Below are 24,127 nucleotides of genomic sequence, written 5' to 3' on the forward strand. Positions count from 1 at the left end.
TAGGATCATATCAAATGTTCAAATGACAAATTTGTATGATATATTTCTCGGCTACCAAAACATAAAAAAGTATGTACTATTCACTCAATTTATACAAACACTTGGGGGTTGCAAGAAAGATGCAAGTTTATTGGATTTTTCCTGATTTATTTTTGTCCCCAACTTTTGCTTGTATCTCACTTCAGTAACCTTTTTATTAAATCACAAATGTCTGTCTGTCTGCTGCCTGCTTTTCTTGATGTTGTCATCGGTTTTGGAGATTAATATAATTTTTAGTCACTGAAAGATATCTAAATTTCGTTTTGGTCACTCAATATTCAATTATTTCAAAATGTTCATCCAAAAATTGTATCATATTTTACTATAGTCATTTTTGGTGACCTATGATGAAACCTTGAAAATCCTACTATTGTTTTGCAAGCCAAACTCATATAAGACAAGCAAGGTTGAGATGAAATCTCTGATAGTTTTTTCCTTTAATCATTTGATGCCCCCCTACTCCTTTAACAAGCTGACTATTTAAAAGATGCTTACAAGAAATCCTACTCCTACGAACATAATAATTGAATAGAAGTCTAGTCCTACAATTTAGCCTTCACAGCTTGGCCATTATTGGAAATAAGGAAACTAATCATTCTCCTACTAAATAAGCAACTGGAAGTCTAAGTCTAATTGGTAATAGCTGTCCAAGTACTAAGAGAGATCAATCTCCAAATCCTTCGGAATACCAGCAGTATTCCCCTCGTCATCTTCGTAACCGACGTGCATGGCTTCTGGACCTTGACCTGCATGGCTTAATTGAGTTTGGACCGTCTTCAAGTTATTGTGTCGAGCACGATTATAAGCATTCTTGAGTTTGCGCCTTTGGTTCTCATAAGTCATCACACCATGTTCAAACATTTGAAAATTGTGATATTTACTCCAATGAAACTGCATAACAACTTTGATTGACAATTTTGAACCGTTTTAAACTTTTGGATTACTTACATGGAACGTTTGATCTTTCAATAACCAAAAATTCTATTAATCCTCAATTTTGGAAGTAGTAGTTTGAGAATTATTGGAATTTTTCGCAAAATAAAAATGTGTTTATTAATAGAAATTTTAAGTCGTTTGCTATTTGCAAACTAAATGTATGATCGGTACAAGTTTAAAAAAGTCGTAAGAATGATGTGTATTATCCTAATGATCAGGGTTTGATTATCCTCTCCTCGTTTAAAAAAAAAACACTTCTGCTATGATTTATTTAGAAAGGAAATATTGTGCTTTTGACTTGGGCCCAATTTAATTGAGGCCACTGTTATTGGGTTTCTATTGAGGCCTAAGGATCTTCCTTAACCTCAACACGACAACAAACGTACGGGCCCAACCCAAAATCCTTGTTAGGATTGCCATATTACTGGCACTTGCCCATCACTCATCACTAATCACAGGCCGCAAAAACCATGTGGGCTGTGTCACCGACCTGTCCATGCCTCCCTCTCATTCCAAGACCCACCAACACCAAGCCACCACTCGCCGTCACCGTCTCAGCCACATCTGACGAGCAGCAGCAGCAGCACCGTTCCTCCCCAATCCGAGAACAGAAACAACAACAAAAACACAACCCAAAACAAGCCGAGGGAGCACAATCGAGGCAACTGAAAGGGTTGGATGTGCTGTGGGCTATGCAGAAAGCGGCTGCAGAGAAAAACAAATTGAGCGGTGGTAGTGGTAGGAAGAATAAGAGGAGGAAGGGATTATCATCCTCTGAGGGCAGCGATAGAGAAGAGGATGATGTGGATTACAGTAACGTGAGGCCTTTGTGTATAAAGGAGGAGTGGGGTGTTAGATTAGATGAGTTGGAGAAGCGTCTACAGGAGCTCTCGGAGAACAAATGAAGAATGTAAGGCTTCAATTTCAATTTAGTGTCGTCCATTGGTTTGTACAAGTTCACGTTTTTGGGTTTCTTTTTAATAATCCTTTACTTGTTTGTTCTGCTAAATTTTAGTTTTTATACTCTGATTTGTGGCTGAGATTGAGTGAATAGAGAAAAGGTAAAGATTACTTGGCATATCCTGCCAGTGAAACTTCATTGTTGGCACCAACCAACCTTTGCATTTATTCAACTTGAATATCCAAAATCCTCAAATTCCTAGCAAGTGTTGTCATCTAATGGGTACTCAACTACATCTGTTGATTCCCAAAAACGACAAGGCTCTATACCTCCAACACTAGTATGGTCGATACCTTCTGCCAGAATTGCCATCATCACTACCACTACCTCCAGCTCGTCCTGGATGTCCATTCAGACCATTGCTCTTGTCAACTCTCCGAGGTCGAGGCTGTGGCATCTGCATTCCAGGCTGCTGGCTGCAAAATCCCCAAAAGAGTAAATACAATGATTGGAAATCATTCTAAGATTTCCCAAGAAAAATCACAAAGCTTAAAAAAAAAGGGATGCTTACAGAACATAACCAATTCGACCATCTAGTAGGACCATTGGCACCATCTGCATTCCTGTCGGCATTGGCCCCCTCCCATATATTACCGACTGTTCACATATGCAGCTTGAAATGATTAGCTTGAGCAATTCAATGGCTATCAAAGAACAAGAAACTAATAAGAATCCACTCAAGTACCTGTTGAAAATCAGGGGTAACACCATAGCCAGCACCTAGAGAGCCACACAGATTCCCAAAACCACCAAATCCTGAATGCGGAAGATGATTTGAATGCAGTCCAGTGTTGTAAGGATGAACACCATCTGACTTTTTATCAGTTTGTGGCTTTGCTAGGACAACCTCCAACAATTGGCCTACAATTAAAGTTCAAGGAATCACAACAATTTTTTATCTTTTTTCCAAAACAAAGATGAAACATTCAGATTACTTATATGTTGAAATTACATGTGTCTATAACAGATGCATTCCGCAATCAATTTAACCAATTTACCATCAATTTCGTATTTCTGAGTATCTTTAACAGCCTTCAATGCAGTAGACCTTTCAGCATAATGGATGAACCCAAAATCCCGTTTGCCAGCTTTTCCAGGGGGCATTACAGCTTTTGTTACTTCTCCATGGCGCTGGAACATTTCTCTCAGTTGATCGGTTGTAGTATTTTTGGGTATGTCTTTCACATACAGAGCCTTCACCTGGGATTTGAGAAGTATGACCTTTAAATCCAAAATAACCTTAAGACATCAACTTAAGCAAAGGTATGGTCTTTAAAACTCTCATACAAGTACGTAACGTGATTTTAACTTCCAGACAAACAGCAGATAATAAAATCATCTTCATCTTGCATACGCTGTAGACACTTCCAAGCAATATGAAATTCATCCAATCAAAACCTAGGCATTGTGACTAAAGGTAGCATCAAGCTTTGCACATCATATCAGAAAGTTGATTGTTTGAGCATAGTAGTATAGAGTCAGATAACATTTCATTCAAAGTAATGAACTTTATTGACTATAATTCTGCAACTATAAACAAAAAACATGTAAAAGTAACTCACAATTCCAAGGATACATTTCAAAATGGGCATCAATGAACGAAAATATGCGATAATCTGAGTGATGCAATTCAATAAAACTGTTTAGACTCCAACCTATATCTTAGACAGCATTGTATCCACAAACCAACAAAAACTGAAAAGACAGAGAAATTCCAAGTTAGCACTCCATTTGACAGCTACTCACTATCTGCATTTTGAACTGTAAGCATAATTAATTACAAAAAAAATCTTTCCCTCCCTCCATCACTCCCCTACCCTCTTTCAGCGAGTGAATTAAGTGACTATAACGGAAGAGGAAGCCCACTACTACCACTGATGTAACTCCTAGTCACCAACTGATAACTTAAGTTGATGGTCATCGGATCTTATTGGCATAGTTAACATTGATAGATTCCAAAGACCCATACCTGACAACAACAAAATATTTAAGGGGAAAGAGAACAAAAATGTGCATTTCATGAGTCTTTTGCATTTCCTTTAAAAATATGTTCCCCCAACTAAGATCATCTAACTAATCAAAAAACTTTAAATAACGTGATATACTTTCTCATGCTGGTTCGATTTGCTCCTCGACTCTTTTCCTAAATCTATAGCATACATGCTAATAATGTAAACAAACGCAAAACAAGAGAACTACAACGGACAACAAAATTAAAGAACCCTACACCCCTATGAAAAATAAAAGACTATTGACACTTGAGCCACCACAAATACAAATCCCTCGACCATTCAAACATTTTGGCAGTTTACCTGAGAAGCAGCAGCAGACTGTTCATGTGTACCTTTTGGATCAGCCCAGGTCACCGTTGGGGTATTTCCATCCAGCTTAAAACTTGTGCAAAATAGTTTTGAAAAGAAAACTAACGTGATGACATACAGAGCCAAGTCTTTTCAAACATCCAAAAATTTTATCAAAGCGACTTACTTTCAAGTTTAAAGAGGATCACAATTACCTTAAAATCTTTACTATGTAATTCTTCAATGGCCTTTTGTGCAACCTCCTTTGATTTGAATGCTACAAAGGCATAGCCTTTGCTTTCACCAGTATCCCTATCTTTCACCATCCTTATCTGCAAACCAATCATAAATTCATAATATAAAACACATTGGAATTACAAAGAAACAAGAGATTTATTTAAATATTTGACAACACAAAGTATTACAATTCTTACCTCAAAAATCTCGCCTACTGATTTGCAAAGATCTTGCAAGTCTTCTTCCACAATATCTTTAGGAAGGCCACCAATGAAAACTTCAGAACCATAAGGAGGAATTGCAAGTAATTCAGCATGCTTCTCTTTGTCATCTTGATTAGCTGAGGAAGAAGGCTTTTCTTCATCTTCAACAGTTTCAATGAAAACTTTGGTTTCATCCGCTCCAAGGGATTGCTCTTTCACATCAGCCCCCGATTTCAAATCATCCTCTTCCTCTTCAGGCTCGTCTTCAACATCTGCCTCACCAGCATCATCTACTCCATCTTCATCTAGTTGTTCTTCAACATCATCATCCATCTCTTCCATATAGTTGTCCTCGTCAAAATCCACACGCTCCTCAACTTCTGTGCTCTCTGCCATAACTGTTTCAGGCTAATGTCTGGTCATTGAATAACCACGCTTTCACAGTGCCTACATTAAATAAAATAAGCACCCCACAATAGCATGCAAAATGAACAAAAACGAATACAGGTGAATGATACTAAATGTATAGATGGGCTTGCCGCGAGTGGAAACACAAACACCTTATGACAGATTTAAACATGCATGATGCACCCAACAGTAACAAGAAAATGCAAAAAAAATGAATACGGTGAGTGATACAGAGAGGAAAAAACATGAAGGACCAGAAACATTTCTTATGAATGTAAAGAAAAATCACCATGTTCAATTAGAAGAAAAAGAGATACTTACATGTTTCATCCCAATGACCCAAAAAAGCTCGGAGGGTAGACAAATTGATATAAGTAAGCCATTCATAACAAACCCAGAAACGTAGAACCACGACAAAGTCATTGAATTAAAGGGGGAAAGAAATTAAAAAAAATCTAATCCCTCCCCACCGGAAACCACAAAAGAAACAGGAAAAAGAAGATGGGGAAGCAATAAATCCTAAACCCTATACACGAAATTCGCAAAAGTAAAACAAAAGCGATAAATGAGATTTGCAAACACATCCCCAAAGTCAAGAAATGAAATTTAGATGGTAGAATCTAAAAGGCCTAATCGGGGATTCAAAGAGACTAATAGATTCGGTCGCAATGAGGTTGGGAATGGCGAATATGAAAATGGAGCAAAGCAGCGTAATTGTAAGTGAAAATTGTCATAACAGAGACACCCTTGTGAACTTGAAAATGTGCGAACTTGAACATACTGATACAAAAGGCAGCATTGATGCCATCCAGATAAGGTAGGATTGTAGACAAACCCCTTGTGAACTTGAAAATGTGAATTCTTTCAGTCAAAATTGCTTCTTTCATCCTCTTCATCAAAGTTGGTTTCATCAGAATAACATTACAAACACTGTGTCAAGCCAGGTTGGAATAAAAGAACTGGGCCAAATAGGGTAATTTTCTAGGCCTACCCCCGGCCCAACAGATCTGATTTAGGCCCACACATTTATTGAGTTGGCGAGTCACCGCCCACCGGACATATGACCACGTCCAGCTCAAGGTTAACTCTGTAAACCTAAACCACTTGGATGGTAAATGTCTTGTATCCACACTGAATATTGGTGATTTAATCTCTATTTCTATTTTGTGTCTTGCGAGTGTTATGTATATTACACATACATATATGTATATATATATATATATACATATATTATGGTGTAACGTGGAGGAGACTATATATGATTTATTTTAGGAATTGAAGGATGGTGATGGGGTTAAACTACCATTTATGATGCTTTGAAGTCAAGGTCTGATCACTGATGACTCTGTTTTGAGAAAGAAAAATGAATTTAATGTTCTTGGCTTGAGCTATGAGTAATTTCTAAAACCAAAGTTCTTGGCCTGACTCCTGAGCTATGAGCAATTTCTAAAACAAAGTTGTATTCTATGCCTGTGCTGCTGTGCTGTGATGTGCTGTGCATATGATTCAATTTCAACCCTCCAAATCCATGGCTAGCTAGTTCACATTTCTATTTCATTCACAAAAAATATAAATGAATATTGCAAACCATAACTTTTAAAACATAAGTTCATTATCGGTACAGAGAAAAATGCATTACAGAATGAGCCCCTATTGATCACTAGATGGCCAAAAGAGTCGAGTCAATTCAAATGTTCCAGGAAAATTTTCCCAGAAACAAGATTCAAGTAGAGAAGCTAGAGCACAAGCATCGGTCATAGCGTCAATGATGAAAACTGAAGAAAAAACAAAATGAAGTGAAAGAGTTGAATCCCACCTACCAATTAGGCAACTTAACTAAACTACAATACACATGACAACAACTGCACCACATCGCATTCTCAAGATGAAGTCGAAAGTGATTGGAGAAGTTAATGGTGCACACAATGCCATTAATCATCATCTCAACCACCTCAGATCAGTAGTTGAAGATGGCGACACTTCACAACCATGACTGTCCCTACAGCATGAAGAATATTTGGGCTGTTGCTCCAACCCAAACTGTGAGCCGCTTACACTCTTCAAGCTTGGACTCCTCAAGTTATGTCCACCACCACATCCCCTGTATCCCACTCGATTAGGATCCAGAGGAGGAACAGGAAATGAAAGGCGTTTCTTCACCGAACTGGCTCGCTCTCTCTCTGGCGTCGATGGCCTCTGTTTCGGTGCACTTTGTGAGCGCAATCGAGCCTTCGCAGATTCTGTTGCAGCCATGTAACTTGGTAATGAAGTACCATTGATAACACTAGTACACTGTCTGCTGTTATGTTGTTGATGCGTAAAATAGCCATCATAGTAGTAATTAGACCTCGAGCTTGGCGTTTGAGATGTATTGTAGCCTCTACCATCTCTTATGCCGCGAGGACTAACGGACCGGGCTTGCAGAGGTCGAGATTTGGAGGGAGAGGGTGTGACAGGGGCATTTTGGGGGACTCTATGGAGTGGTGAACATGAATTGGGTCTTTGGTTTTGGTGCGATTGATTTGGACTGATTCTTTGAATATTAGGAACCAAATATGAGTAAGGTTGGGAGGCATCAATTTCAAAAGTTTTTACGGGGTCTCTCTGATCAGTTGAAGCTCGTCCTCTGCTCTCCCATGGCTTTGCTGGCATCCACCGATTAAGCCATTGTGTGCTGCTGTCTTGGAGCTCTTCTTCATTCCCAATGGATGGGCTCCTACTAGTTCTCCACAACTGTAACGACATTTTGCCTCATCAATTACGGCAGCATGAAACAGAGCAGGTATTGAAAAAGCAGAGCATACTAACCTGTTGAGACATGGCGTGAGACAAACTCTTATCACGCTTCAATGCAGCTTCTTTTCTGTGCTGTAACATGGCTTTAACTTCCACAATTGCGTGCGGCCGTTCATCCCAATCATCTGCTACACTACTTCCCTCTCTTGACTGGAACATTTAAGTACAATGAATCAAAATCTGTAACATTTTTAAGTACAAGAAAGCGTAACATAAGATGAACTCACCATTGATTTTCTGTCCGAGTGGCCATGAAGATACCGTGATTCCCACATACTATTAGTGTCACTAAATGTTGACTTCCTGCTACCATCATGTGAAAATTTTATGCGTTGGTCGAGCACACGAGCCTGGGCTCGAACCAGAGCTTGCATGCACCGTAGAGTCATCTTGGCTTGCTTTCTCACATTGTGACCCCTCACTAAAGCTTGCAAGTTCACTAGACCTTTAAGCGCACGAAAAGCTCTTCTTGCCTTCACAAGACAATAAAGATCTCAATTTTTAGTATATGTTGTTTATACAATCAAATTGGACGCATTTAGTTTGCTTACCAGATATCCTCTAAAAGCAGTCTGAATCAGAGTGGCTGCATAGTGTTCTCCGGCGAGATTATGAGAAGGCCTAGTACTAAAACGAGCCACCTCCATCGCTGCCTGGACCGATGTCACTGCAGCCGCCGTGGCGACAGCGACAGCAATTGCATGCCTATGCTCTGCCGCTGCTGAAATCGACAAGTCCTCTGTTCCTGCTTCTGCCTTCGGTGGTGGCGTCTGCTGCGTCACCGTTTCTTGATTCCCTGATTTCCTAAAAAGCCACCTTCTCTTCTCTCTTTTCTGCGCAGAAGACAATTAAAATGTCAGTACAACAATTACCCTGCAATCAATCAACCAAAAACAGATCAAGAAGTACATCAATTTTTGAAAAAATGCACAACCTTCTCTTCATCTTCTTCTTGGTGATGTTCTACGCGTCTCCTAGTACTACTCTTTTTTTTATTATCGTTATCTTTAGTGGGAGATTTAAAAGCCCTTTTCACAGCAGTCAGCCAAGAGCTACCTCCCTTCTTTCCCATCAAAATTGCATTTACAGCAAAACAAAGCCCTTGAAAAGTTCACAAAGAGACGGTGCAAAAGATGATGATGCCCTCTCTTAAATTGTACGCTGCTATAACTGCAAGCGTGTAAGAGAGAGAGTGATGAAGCAAGAGTATGAGTGAGTGATAAGAGCTGAGAGCTGAGAGATTTAATAAATCTATAGTTGCTGTTTTTTTCTGGCATGGGGAGTACAGTAATGGTGGTCTTGTGTCACACTGTCACAGTGTCAGTGAATACATAAGCCAACAACTTTTTTTCACCATTGTACTGAATATATTAACTGCAACGTGAGACAGTCTGAGTTTTATATCGAGAACTTTGAGAGCCTCTTGACAGAGATACATTGAGAGAGAGCACGTTGAGGATGCACAGTAACCAAAGGTTCAAAACTGCTTTAATGGAGCTTATCTTTTTCGTTACTTATTTTTTGGGAAGAAAGAATAAGAGAGATCATCATCATAAGGGTACTCTTTGATAAGACTTTATTTTATGCCGTTAAACGTAAGGCTCTATTTGGTCTAACGATTTTGTTGATTTTCAACTCATAGTATGAAGTGTTTGATAAACTAAAAATTGTTTAATTGTAGTTTATAAGTAGTTGAATGAGTTGTGTACCAGATAGGTATTAATAAAATCATCAATTTTTGATAGTCTAAAATTACTGTGTGTGCATCCGAATAATTCTTTGATTGCAAGAAAAATATAATTTGTTAAGTTTAAGTATAATAATAATGACATGTATAATACACATAACAGAAAATTCAAATAGTTAAGTTAAAATATCACATAATATATTGTTTACATGATGGGGATAAAAAAATAGTTTGAATGTTTGATTCTGGACTTAAAATGTGGGTATGTTTGAACGAATGTTGTGTTTTCACCTCCTACAATGAGCTGGGTTGAGTTATGAAATTGTGATGAGGTGAGGTACATTGCATTTTAGTGTTTGGATGAACAATATTGGGGTGAGATGAGTTCAACCATTAAGTGTTATTTTCTCTAATAGTGATTTTAACGTAATTCTTGTTGAATATTTTCATTTATATTAATAAATTTTTTTGATGAATTCATTGTTGTAAAAATATAAATTATTTTTTAATGTTATTCATAGTTCCTAAATAATTTCAGTTTGAAAAGTTATTAAAAACTATTCACAAATTTATAATTATTTTGTTATTATTATAATTAATAATAATAATATCACTAATTCTAGGAATATGATTAAATAAGTAGGTCGACTGCTACTCCGAACCAACAAATAATAAACAAGCGCCGCGGTAGCCCTGCCTGAAGGCTGGAACTGAAACTGTTTAAATAATTTGCCAGCGCGGGCGCTTTGAGTGGTGCCTACTAATCTTCTGGATATTTTTGGTTTTGCTTTGCATGAACACGTGGTTTCAAACAATTGGCTTGACTAGTCAAAACTGTTCAGATTCCCTCTGGTCTTGATTTAAAAACTAAAAACCTCTTGTCAAATTGACCGGACAACTGGCCTTTTCATTCTTCGTTTTGGAATACACAAGTATGTCCAGTTTCAGTGGTTTTGAACCTTTTAATAAGGGAAATTGAATTCTTAAATGACATGCTTCCAATTTCAGAGGAAGCACATGAGTTAAGAGGGGAAAGAGAGGGTAGTGGGTTTTGTAAATCCAATGTGATTCTCTATAACAAACTAGTTTTAGTTAATGGGCTTCACTCTTTCCATGGGCCAGATCATTTTAATCCTTTACAGTTTGCCGTTTTGATCAAATTAAAGCCTGGAAGCAAGTTGCTCCGCAATTCTACTGCCATTGCCAATTGGGGCTTCTTTTTTTAGCAAAAGATTCCAACTTTTTCCGTGAATTCATGATTTCCGGGCATCTGCAGTAGCAAGCATGGGTAGGAAACGCACATACTCAGAGCCAATCATGCATGTCTTTCCTCCAGAACCTGTCATCTTCCTTATGGAATGGGTTCTCCTTAGAGTCAATGAGATTTGATCGTTTATTCCAAGTAAACTCGTATTACTATTGTGGACTTCAAATTTTATCAAGCATGCTGCTTGCATATAGAACTGTTTTATAGTGGCTATTGTGGGTGGTCGGAGTTTTGATTTGATCAAGTTGGTGTCTTTATCTGTGTTGAGATGCAATTATATGATGGTTATATCTTGGATTGTAGGGGAACGAACCGGTACACATGTTTAATGAGACGGTAATAGGCACGGGCTCAGCCGCCAGTGATTCTCTTCCTTCGCGGCTTTCCTTAGCTCTGGGACTCGTGGCGCCAACAGCTACTCTCTCTTTCCTCCCTCGACTATCTCCACCGACCTCCGCGGCTACGGCGACACCGATGCCCCCAATCTTGAAACACTTACACATCTCTCCACGTCGTCGCTGAGCTCATCGTCCTCCTTCACTCGCTGGGAATCGACCAGGTTTTCTTAGTCGGCCACGACTGGGGCGCCAAAACATATCTTGGTCTTTCTGCCCCTTCAGGCCTGATAAGGTCAAGGACCTGATGAACCTAACCGGGCCCAAGAGACCAAAAAATGTGTTAGCGATGGTTGAATAACTAAAATGTGTGCAGATTTCAGTTTGACGATGGTTGACTAATTGAATCTTGATTGAGAGGAGGTAGGAGGAGAGATAAGTAAAAAGTAAAAAGTTTAATTAACAACCGTTGGATGATATGAAGTGCATATATTTAATTGAACGGTATTTATAGACATGTGTATCGGTTCCCTGTCAATCCCAATCCTCAAATCCTGAAATCTTACGTTAAATTAGGTACAAATTAAGAAAACGTGCTTTTAACATATATAAATGTCACATCATTTTCAAATATCTCATCAAGAGCCGACCTATCATTAATTTAAACAATGCTATACTTAGTAAGTTGGTATGAAACATGCAGAAATCATTTTTTTTTTCACAGAGATATAATAATTAATGAGATTATTGTACTCGTACCACTGTAGATTATATATATATTTCCTACTTGCCTAGTTGCCTTGTGTGGGTCATTATTCAATGGATTAGTAATTTGAAAAGGGTTACACGATTTTATTCTTGATTTTATTCTCCCCCATCTTGGAGTCTTGTCAACAAATCAACATCAATTCAGTAATAATAAGGGCCCTGTTTTTCCTGACTTCTTCGCTGGTCTTATTATTATATTGGAACATGCACATGAAAATCTAGAAAATATAGCTTGCAGAAAGACTATAAATGGTTGTTTACCAGGTTGTCTCTTACATTATGTCATCAATCTTAAGTTCTTAAACAGACAAAGATCTCTTTCCTTGACTAAGTCGACAAAAAATTGAAGAGTAGGTACGCTATGAGAATCTCTCTCTAGAGACTAGCTAGAGGAGTCCATTTACTTACCAGATGAATAACAAGCTCAACAGTACCTTTAAAAAACGCTTTAAGTAAAAACACGACCATTCAACTCTCTTAAGAGCAATGAAAAGGCATAGGCATTCTGTTGCCTACATAACTTAGAACGTGCTATGAGGAAAATACCACAGGTCTATTCCGTTGTTATTAGCTTGGTTTTCAAGGTAAATCTTATTCGATGATGATGATGATCGTAGGGTTGCAAATTGGAGATCATCGTGAAGGCCAATGTCTGAGAAAGAGGCCAGACTCGTACTTGTGTCCGTAGTGAAGCAGGAAGCTAATTGTGTAAAACTCTGATCACTTTGGTCATTGAGTTGTGAAGTTAAAAGCTGATCAATTGCCTCCCAGGTTGTGTCTTGATAAACCATGTTGCGATCCAGCAGATTGGTGATTGAACTTTCATTGTCCATGATCATGGTTTGGTAAGAAATTGCAGCATCGGTGATTTTTGGGCTCCCTAGGCCTGGAAATTTCGTTAGATGGCCAGCTGGGTCAATTGGGAGGACAAGTTTAGATTTATTGTTTCCTTTACTTTCTTCCTTGCGTATCTTTCCCTCGCATTCATCAAGTATTTGCTCCAAAGCTCCTTCATTGCACTGAGTCCCTGCCTCTTCTGTGACCGATGGAGATATTATGGGGCTGTCTAGCGTTTTGTGATGATTTTTCTTCGTGAAAAGACGGCAAACCACCCACACATCTTCTTGTGGAACCTCTCCCTCAAGATTGCTGATCACCTTCAGAAAATATAAATGTAATGAAATTCAGGAGCTGTTTGTTATTGAAACGTTGTCGTTTGTTGAGTAATCATTAAAAAATCTATTTACATGATAAATGCATCCCCTGCCATTTCAACTTAAGTATCAAAAAGTGCGTTGGGATTGAGAGATTTGGGGAAGGGAATAGATTGAAAATTAATTTTTCTCCCAATTTCTTTATTTGGATAGTTTAGAAAAAAATAAAGAGAGATATTTGAAGAGTATTGGGAGAAGATTTCATCAAATTTTTGTAAAAATACTTATTCCCCATTTTGGGGTCATTTGAAAGGAAAGAGTGGAGAGTTAGGTTATTTATAAGTTAAAAACTTATTTTACCATTGTATATAATACTTTAGCATAAAAGGATAAATTAGTAAATTAAACCAATATTCTTTCCTTTAAATTAGTAAATTAAACCAATTTCCTTTCCTTTATTTTCTTTTATGATAACTAGAGAAATAACAAATCATTTTTTTTCATCTATCCACATATTAGAGAAGAAAAAGTATTCAACCTTTCATTGTCTTCCCTCCCCTTCTCTTAATAAGTTTCCTTCCCTTCCCTCAATTCAATCACACCCTAAGTGGGTGCAAAAGGTTAGTGAAAATCCAGCTGACACAAAAGTTGTTTAGAAGTTGGGATTGTAAAGAAGACCCAACTAGTGCAATCTTATCAGCCAAACAAAACAAAGAGGATTCAAACATATAGGTTTTAGTTATACTGAAAGGGGATTCAAACATGCATGCATATATTCACAAGATGAATGATAACCAATTAACCACTAGGGGAAACTCTTGGTATATATGTCGTCGTGTTTTGTTAATCCAACTAGCCATTGAAGCTTCCCCTCTAGGTTAAAACAAAATGACATATATATATTGCTTACATTGGTGTTATCGTCAAGTCTGTATTCATGCATGATCCAATCGGACTTGTGTCCATGTGGAGCTCGACCTTTGTAGAACACTAACGTCTTTCTCAACCCAATCCTCCTGCCATTATTGTATATCACCTTATCACGACCGGTAGCCTTCCAAAACCCAGCAGCAGTTGCGCGATTGGTTCGCAGACCAGTCGGGTACTTCTTGTCCTTGTTACTGAAGAAGTAGCAATCATTTTGAGCCGTGGTTCCTATTTTGCAGGTACCTGCAACAATACATATATCATCAGCTACTTTGATAATTTCATATATATATGTATATATAATTAAGATGCATATATATATATATATAACCTTGTATGTCCCAGGGCTCAAACTTATTGAGATCAACATCAGGAATAACATCAAGGTCAATCTTAAGGTGGGAGACCTTCTTCTTCAAGTAGTATTGCAGTAGTTCCTCTTCTGTTGGATGGAAACGGAAGCCGGGTGGAACCTGTGATTGACCATTCACACTAATTTTCATGTTGTCAGGCATTCTAATTTCAATAATGGATATAGAAATTGGAGTGCCTTATTATGACTAAATGTTGTGTTGCACCTAATTAAAATGAACCTATACATGACTCTATATATATAATATAAGTGCAATATATAAGGGTCCAAAATTACAGACTACACACACGCGGGATATATAAAAGATCTAATTTGTTTTTATGTCCAATTATAGCGTAGTCCTATGTGGGGCCTTGTTTGACAGGAGCCATGTACCTACTGAGACAAAGAAAGGGTTTTGGTTTTACTGAAGATTCTACAAGAGCTCCATAATACGTGGATCCAACATGGAAAAAAATGCTTCGTCCCCTAATTTTGTATTCTCATTTTAACCCCCGCTCATCTAGCATGTTGAATGTTTAAAGGGCTCTACATCTGTATTCATTATCAATGGGTATTCCAAATACAACATGGATTAGGAGTTAGAATGAAATATAATTTTGGGAGTTTGTACCATTGATAGTATTGTTCATAATCAATTAGTATTCCACGTGTCACATGATTTAAGGGTTAAAATAAAATATAATTTTTGGGGTTTGTTGTATTGCTAGTCCAATATGAATGGAGGCAAGCCTCCATCGAAACTGTGACTTGGGACCTTTCTCTTTTTTGATTTTTTTTTGGTTTAATAAGTCGCCTCTAGATCTTCAGGAAAAGAAAAAACTACAAAAAAAAAACCTTTCTTGTCTTGTGTAATCTCTCGTGCATGCAACAAGAATCTTCAGGCGTTGAGGTGTCATGTTTCATAATAACGAAATGGGACAAAATGTGACGTATTTCACATTGTTAATTAATTAGCGAAATCAAAATGCATTGATAGAAGCTGCATTTCAATCATGAATCATGATTCATCCTTACCAATATGTTGCGCTTTCTATTGCTTTGTGACTTTTTCTTTACAACATGTGTAAATGGACAAAATTCTCCTTTATTGAAATGAGATGATCATACGAACATGTTCTTTCTACATTTGATACGAGCCTAAATACTCGTACTCACATATTTTTCTCACATCATGGCAGGGTAAGTTTGACAAAAAATTTATCGCGTGGCCACAAGATTATTGTTATCAATGGGAATCGAACTTAGAATGTTTTGAGTTCATATGGTTTGGCCCCAGAAAAATTGATGAGTAAACGGACACGTATTCAAGTCTACACTTGTTAAGAAACAACAATGGACTCACTTGTCCAAACTTGACTATCATTGTAAGATACTGTTCACTTTCCCAAACCCAAACACTAGTCCAAGCCCAACCCATCACATGACTTCTAGGGCCTTCCAAGGCGCACTTTCAGGGCTTACGGCTTTAAAATGCGTCTTACTAAGTCAAGAAAACCATATACTTATAACCTGACGATTATATCTTTATATAATATTGATTAAATAATACATCATTTATATAATATTGATTATTATACATTGTATGCTACTATCTTATACGGTTACTCAAAATAGTCTTAGCTTCTATGGGACACAAAAATAAATTTGACTATACATGCATGCATGCACACAAAAACAAAAACGTTCAAATCTGTTGACTGTTGGGAACGCATTGAAGGACAACTTGATAACGTTTTTATATAACAAAATGTTAAGAAAAAAATGTCAGAATGTGCATGTCCACAACCCCGCAACGCATATATATGTGTGTGTGTCTGTATGTGTGTGGTGTGTGTCTACCAAATCATGAATTGAAATCAATTTTTGGGATACAAAGCAAGGAAAGGACTACCAAAACGTGGGTCCTTGCGGTGCTGGTCGAAACGTGATTCCCTGTGAATTTTAAATTTATTTTTCTAATCTTTTTTAATTATATGGAACGTGGACATATGATTTTATTTTTTAATCTATCAAGCCACAGAATCTTTAATCACAACGTCATAAGGGGCCAATTCTAACCGATTGAAAGCAAATATAGTTTTTTTCTCTTAGAAATATTAATTTCCTTAATCTTGGTACAATTATTGGGTTTAAAAAAAATCAATGTCGTGGTTAATTAATTTGGACGCTGTCAGCTAGGTTATATTAAATTAAATTGAAAATAATATATATTATCGTAATTAAATATTTTATTTATTATTTTAATTAATTAATCTATGAATTATGTTTTCTCAAATACAATGGGAGACTTGAAGCAACAGGTCGAATAGGAAAAAAAAATGCATATCACTTAATAAGAAGGAACACCTCCTTGGGTTGTGATAGATTTAGATACAATTTGAACCCATGCGTGCAAGGAAGTGAGGAGAGTGAGGAAGATATGAGTTATATTATCTCGCTGATCAAAACTTTAACTACATATACTCTGGACAGAGATAGTTGGTGTCTTACTGGAGATTCAGGCTAACCATCTATGTACAAGTCTGAGTTAGTCATATGATCGAATCAGGCTGTTGGAACCTGTACAATGACAATGATATATAAATTACAATTAAAACTTGTAAAGGTCAATTTCTTCTAATGTGACAATTTTCATGACATTTATAACTTTCAATACCTCTTTTTGAACTTTGATTTATCCCTTCTAGAATTTCTCTCTCCCCCTATTATAAGGAAACTCTCTGCATGGGAATTACTATCTGAAGTATTATTTCTCTATTGATTGGAGAAAAACGTAGCAGCAACAAACTCCAGTTTAATAGTATCACCATCTGCAACTTGTATAATTGTTTCTTGAGATATAAGCGACTCGTCAGAGATTTCAACGTGTATAGACTATCTAGTTTTGCCCATGCTAATGTTGCCGAGTTCTCCTACATCACGTTGTATGTTATGTTTTTCGCCAGACATGAGCGAATTGTGTTACACACCTGGAGATCGTACACCTCTCAATCTTCATCGGACATGTTCACCGGATTATCCTAAACCCTTTTAGCGTTGGGTAACCCTTGCTAGATCAGAATATCTCGAACTTGAACTTGTCATGGATCGAAATTGATCTTTCCATCAAACTTCTCAACATCAAATTGAGCATTCGAAACCTTCACAAACTTAGATGTCATCTCGGATCATTAACCCCAACCTAGTTTCGATACCAATTTGTTGCACGAAAATAATCCACGACTTTCACGATCAATACAATCAGCAAATAAACAATGCGAAACATAGAGAAACCGAAAATCAAAATCAATAACAAGCACGAAACAAATTATTTTACGTGGTTCGACCAATCTTGACCCAGTCCATAGGTGGCGATGATAAATCGTATTGATGAAGTCGTGAGCTCTATCTGAATACACAAACTCGTTATGACTCGGATTTTCACAATGAGAACATTTATCTTACGGATAATGACCAAAAAATTTCATTCCACAATGAGCGGAATCCCCATTAAGGGGTGCGATTCGCTTGCAATAATGTAGGTCATGACCCAAATAGATCCAATCCACCATTCTAACATCAAAAATTAGGGGCGCCATATACAGTAAGAGGAGAATTAGGTCGGTTGAATACTGTGTACACATTAATGTTGACGCCTTACCATGCCGTCGTTTTCTCTAATCAATAACTAACAAACATTATAAGACAATTAGGAAGGTCACAAGTCATATTCTATATAAAAAAAATCATTAATCCACGTGATTTATATATACAAAATTTATAGTTTAAATTTTCTTGCTCGTTGTTTTGTCTTGCATTGTTCATGAATGATCTATGAAAGTGCAACTTAATATGCAGTAATACTCCTCAAAAATTGGATCTAATGCGAAAGGAAACCTTTTGTTAGTAGAACCTGGGTGTGATTATGCTTTCCAAATAAATTCGGACATGCATGGGGCTCTAAACTACAATCTAATGATTAGATTTTGAACATGTGCGGCTATCATTCAAATATTTCAATCAGCCTTTTTTCATTTCAAAATATGTAAGGCCATTTCTCGCCCTTAAAAAAAGCTAGTTTTAGACTCTAAAGAAATTTATTACAGTTCCCAAATCCAATAAATTTATTAGAGAGTGGATGTAAGTCGAGTGCCGAACCACTATAAAATTATTGTGTTGCTTATTATTATATTGTCTTTCCCATTCAATTCTAAATTTCTCCAGGTATCTTGGACGACACGTTTCATCATGTAATTGGAAGTCATTTATGGTATTATCAATTGAAAAAAAAAATCATTTGTATTTTTGATCGGCCGTACGAACCCAATGATAATGTGTCATCAAAGCCAACCATACCCTTATAGATTGGATTCCTCGAATTAAGTTGATATATTAATAAAATTATCAATTACCGACTAACTGTTATCGATCGATAGGTTTATGGTTATTGATCGGGTTATGTTTCTAAAAACACTGGGTCGGACTCGACTCAGAACCTGCTTGATGTACACCTCTAGGAACAAGAGGGGGGGGCTTAGACATTTGGATGCTAATTATGACGAGAAAAGAGAAAAGTGGGAGAGTGAAAGACAGAGAGAGAGGGGGGAGAGGATGTATGATAGAGATAAGGATAAGTGCACATCTATTAACCGTTGGATGATATATATGTGCATTTAACGGTATAAAAGTGCACGTCTTTTTTTTTTAAATAAGGATTTGGGGAGGGGTAGAATTCGAACCCACAATCTAATGTCTAATGGGTGAGTGATCCCTTACATACAATGTGATTGTCGTTCAACCAACAACTCATTTACAAATGCACGTCTATAGACCCGTACACGTTCCCCTCAATTCCAATCCATGAAATATGAAATCTTGGGTTAAATCCATATTCTCTAAAAAAAATAATAATAATAATCTTGCGTTAAATTTAAGAAATGGAGTAGGTATTTGGACCCTCAATTTGGGTTTTGGACCCCCATTCAACCTTGATTTCCTTGAAACAAATTGTTTAACATTAAATATTTTGATTTGACCATTGATTGTATACTAACAAATTAATATTTCAATAATATCCTTTTGAACTCTATAGCTCTTTGTTACAAAATGGTTTTTGGACTCTACAACAGTAGATGCACATTATAAATGTGTCTACAGGATTGAAATTATATATTTCATTGAATCTTTTTAAAAAAAGTTACCTTTACAGCTATATATTGTACAAATTTTGTGCAGAATATTGTTTTATATGATAGCATTTTTCCTTATATAAAGTATACCCTTCATTTCTAATATTGCTTCTTCCAGAGAGAGAGCTACAAGCTACATCATCTCTTGATCCCTTTCTCTTCCAAACATTGTTTACAAAATCGCATTTTCAATGGATAATCTTCGATTGTGGGCTGCAAATCTAAGACTATCTTTCGGTTCCAGTGAGGTGTTTGCACTAACGTTTATAAATTGTTAATAATTTATTATTGATTACTATTTGGTGGTTATGAGCGTGCATGGACTATTGATAATTCCTCGAATTTCTACAAGATAGATTGTTCAGCCCCTCTTGAGCATTGGATGTGCATGCCAGATATGGATAACTTGATTGCTAGTAAGTATAATGTCATACTTCATGTTTTCAACTCTCAACAGTGCCTAACATTCTTGCCGCTATGTTCATTGCCCCTTTACCATGAACATGTCGCTCTGTCGATAGGATTTTGTCAATGGCAATCACTGTATACTGTTGTCTTTGATCGATAGTTACCCAATGCCTCCAATATACATGCAGTGGTTTAGATACATATATGAATGTGCATCTGAATGCGTCAACCCGTACAATGACAAGCTTGCAAGGTATATACATTGTACTCGCTCGACCCAACCGGCTGAGTATATTGTGCTATGAATGTGTAATAAGTATATTTAAGTTTTTGACATCAATAATAAACTTGCATATATTTTCAAGTTTATGTCAATATTTATGACATGCTATTTACTAATAAATGTAAATATATATAACAACACTAAGAAATAAATTAAGGCTAAATCATATAAAATGCCCTTGAAGTATCCACTTTTTCTCAATTCTATCCTTGTAGTATAATTTTTTTTGTTTCTATCCTTGATGTTCCATAAAACAATTCCAATTTGTCCCGAGCCCAACTTTCCGACAAGATTCTGCGGGATTTTTGCACATGTGGTAACCGGGAAGCCACCATGGCATTTTTTCGACATGAAAAAACATCTTCTTCCTCCTCCAGCGTCTGGATTTGAACATACTGCAAGTTCTAGAAGAGATCTCGTCGTCAACAAGTTCTGCAAAGGCCAAAGGGTTTTTTTAGTTCCAACTCAATGTAAGCCAAATTAGCAAGAAGAGCATGCTTTAATCATCTGATTTTCCCTATTTTGAACATCTTCATAATAGGAAATAAAATTCTGAATAATATCCTGATCTTGTTTATGTCTTTTGCTCTTTTGAATCCCCATTCGCATCAATCTGACCCAAGTTTACCGATGGTCCTGAAATCGCAAGTAAATCATCCTGGGTTAGATGGATTAAGGGTAAGTTACAGTCTGGATTAAATTTCTTATCGTTCGCAATTGTCAGATGAGTTTTTGAGTTGGTTTTTTTTTTTTTTGCTATTTAAATCTGATTTGTTAAGGTAATTTTCTATTTACATTCCGATTTTTTCAGTTTTGATTTTTTTTGGGAAGATGAGTTTTAATTTATTTTTTAAAATTTTTTTAAACCATAAAATATGACGTGTCATGTACAGGTGTACCACAGTTTGCCACATGTGCAGATTCTGGCATCATCCTATCGAAAAGTTGGGCTCGGAATAGATTTAGGTTGCTTTATGAAACATCAAAAACAAAAACGAGAAATTTTATACTTTAATGATAGAATTGAGAAAAACGGGATAGTACTTCAAGGGCATTTTATATGATTTAGCCAATAAATTAACACTAAATTATTAATTTATTGATTCAAAATATTGAAACACTGAAATTTATATGATTAGACATTAAATGGGGTCCAAAAATAATTTTGTAACAAAAAGTTTTAGAGTTCAAAAGTGTATTATTGGAATATTAATTGTTAATGTACAATCAATTGTTAAATCAAAATATTTAATGTTAAAAAATTTGTTTCATTGAAATGAAGGTTGAATGGGAGTCCAAAACCTAAATTGAGTGGTCCAAATAACTGTTTCCTTTAAGAAAATGTGCTTTTAAGTTTTAACATATATGATGCCACATCATTTTTATAAATCACATCAAAAGCCCCCACTAGCATTAATGTAAAGAATGCAGTCCGTACACGAAATATATATATATATATGTTTCTTAATTGCCTAGTTGCCTTGCAACTTGATTATAATACGTCCCTCGTGTGGGTCATTATTCAATAGAATAGTAATTTGAAAAGGATTACACGATTTTATTCTTGATTTTTGTTCTCCCCCTCTCTTGGAGTCTCGTCAACAAAACAAGTAAACAACATCAAATTAAGTAAGAATAAGGGCCCCATTTTTCCTGAATTCGATGATCTTATTATTATATTGTAACATGCACCAAAAAATCTACTTATTATAACATGCAGAAATACTACAGGGTTGTTTATACATTTGTTTACTAGGTTTTCTCTTCCATTATGTCATCAATCTTAAGTTATTAACAGACATAGATGCGGTCCTCATCTTTCATTGACCAAGTTGACATAAACTTGAAGAGTAGGTACGCAATGATAATCTCTCTCTCTCTCGACTAGCTAGAGGAGTTCATCTGGCACAAATGCACCCATTAGCGGAGAGCAATTATCAGATGACTTACAAGCTCACACCTTATGCATAAACTGATCAGAACATAATTAAAAAAACACATGACCATTCAACTCTCTTAATTAAGAGCAATGAAAAGGCATAGACATTCTGTTGCGTACATGCATGACTTAGAACGTGCTATTAGGGAAATTCCACAGGTCTATTCCGTTGTTATTAGCTTGGTTTTCGTAGTAAATCTTATTCGATGATTTTAAGCTTGCAAATTGGAGATCATCGTGAAGGCCATTGTCTGAGAAATAGGCCGTACTCGTACTTGTCTCCGAACCGAAGCAGGAAGCTAACTGTGTAAAACTCTGATCACTTTGGACATTGAGTTGTGAAGCTGTTACAAGCCGATCAAATGCTTCCCAGGTTGTGTCTTGATAAACCATGTTGCGGTCCTGGTTGGTGATTGAACTTTCTTTGTCCATGATCTTGGTTTGGTAAGAAATTCCAACATCAGTGATTTTTGGGCTCCCTAGGCCTGGAAGTTTCACTAGATGGTCAGCTGTGTCAACTGGGAGGACGCGTTTAGATTTAATGTTTGCTTTACTTTGTTCCTTGCGTATCTTTTCCTTACATTCATCGAGTATTTGCTCCAAAGCTCCTTCATTGCACTGCGTCCCTGCCTCTCCTATGACCGATGGAGATAAGGGTCTGTCTAGCGTTTTGCGGTGATTTTTCTTCGTGAAAAGACGGCACCACCCACACATCTTCTTGTGGAACTTCTCCTGCCTGATTGCTGATGACCTTCATTATATATAGTGTAATGCAATTCATAAGCTGTTTATTATTGGAACTTGTAGTTTTGAGTAATCAATAAAGAGAACAAATCTGACCGATTGTTAATTTGACACAATTTCAAACTTTGATATATTAACTTGGCAATTGAAACACAGAAAATCTTTCAGTGACCAAAATCTTTCAATCACACCCTAAGTGGGTGCAAAAGGTTAGTGAAAATCCAGCTGACACAAAAGTTGTTTAGAAGTTGGGATTGTAAAGAAGACCCAACTAGTGCAATCTTATCAGCCAAACAAAACAAAGAGGATTCAAACATATAGGTTTTAGTTATACTGAAAGGGGATTCAAACATGCATGCATATATTCACAAGATGAATGATAACCAATTAACCACTAGGGGAAACTCTTGGTATATATATCGTTGTGTTTTGTTAATCCAGCAAGCCAATGAAGCTTCCCTTCTAGGTTAAAACAAAATGACATATATAGATTGCTTACATTGGTGTTATCTTCAAGTCTGTATTCATGCATGATCCAATCGGACTTGTGTCCATGTGGCGCTCGACCTTTGTAGAACACTAACGTCTTTCTCAACCCAATCCTCCTGCCATTGTTATATATCACCTTATCACGACCTGTAGCCTTCCAAAATCCAGCGGCAGTTGCGCGATTAGTTCGCATACCAGTTGGGTACTTCTTGTCCTTGTGACTGAAGAAATAGCAATCATTTTGAGCCTTGGTTCCTATTTTGCACATATCTGCAACAATACATCGTCAGATACTTAGGTAATTATATATATTCACTTAATTAAGATGCATATATATAACCTTGTATGTCCCAGGGCTCAAGCTTATTGAGATCAACTTCGGGAATAACATCAAGATCAATCTTAAGGTGGGAGACCTTCTTCTTCAAGTAGTATTGCAGTAGTTCCTCTTCTGTTGGATGGAAACGGAAGCCCGGTGGAACCTGTGATTGACCATTCACACTAATGTTCATGTTGTCAGGCATTCTGATTTTAGGAAGTGATATCTAATATTATGATATGTTGTACGTTATTATATAAGTGCAATACATAAGGGTCATATACGTACCTACTTAGTCGACAAAGAAAGGGTTTTGGTTTTACTGAAGGTTTTATATATAGTAGCTCCACAATACGTTGGTCCAACATGAAAACTGATTCGTC

The 24,127-nt window shown here is 36.7% G+C and overlaps 2 protein-coding genes and 3 pseudogenes across 2 annotated transcripts; 1 reads left to right on the plus strand and 4 right to left on the minus strand.

The window, feature by feature from the left end:
• The first annotated feature begins 1,283 nt into the window (after positions 1-1,283).
• On the plus strand, positions 1,284-2,053 carry LOC119984839. Its single transcript, XM_038828970.1, has one exon. The coding sequence runs from the start codon at positions 1,446-1,448 to the stop codon at positions 1,878-1,880; it is 435 nt and encodes a 144-aa protein (XP_038684898.1). The 5' UTR covers positions 1,284-1,445; the 3' UTR covers positions 1,881-2,053.
• LOC119984838 lies at positions 1,908-5,985 on the minus strand (annotated as a pseudogene).
• A 793-nt stretch (positions 5,986-6,778) lies between these two features.
• LOC119984856 lies at positions 6,779-9,108 on the minus strand (annotated as a pseudogene).
• Positions 9,109-12,458: 3,350 nt separating this feature from the next.
• Positions 12,459-14,533, minus strand: LOC119983462 (NAC domain-containing protein 43-like). Its single transcript, XM_038827135.1, has 3 exons — positions 14,350-14,533; positions 14,002-14,261; positions 12,459-13,094 (listed from the first exon to the last, which is right to left on the minus strand). Exons 1-3 carry the CDS (start codon positions 14,531-14,533, stop codon positions 12,459-12,461), a joined length of 1,080 nt encoding a protein of 359 aa, XP_038683063.1.
• A 7,788-nt stretch (positions 14,534-22,321) lies between these two features.
• LOC119983463 lies at positions 22,322-23,949 on the minus strand (annotated as a pseudogene).
• Positions 23,950-24,127: the final 178 nt, after the last annotated feature.

Source organism: Tripterygium wilfordii, chromosome 18, assembly GCF_013401445.1.
Source record: "Tripterygium wilfordii isolate XIE 37 chromosome 18, ASM1340144v1, whole genome shotgun sequence".
Taxonomy (NCBI): Eukaryota; Viridiplantae; Streptophyta; class Magnoliopsida; order Celastrales; family Celastraceae; genus Tripterygium; species Tripterygium wilfordii.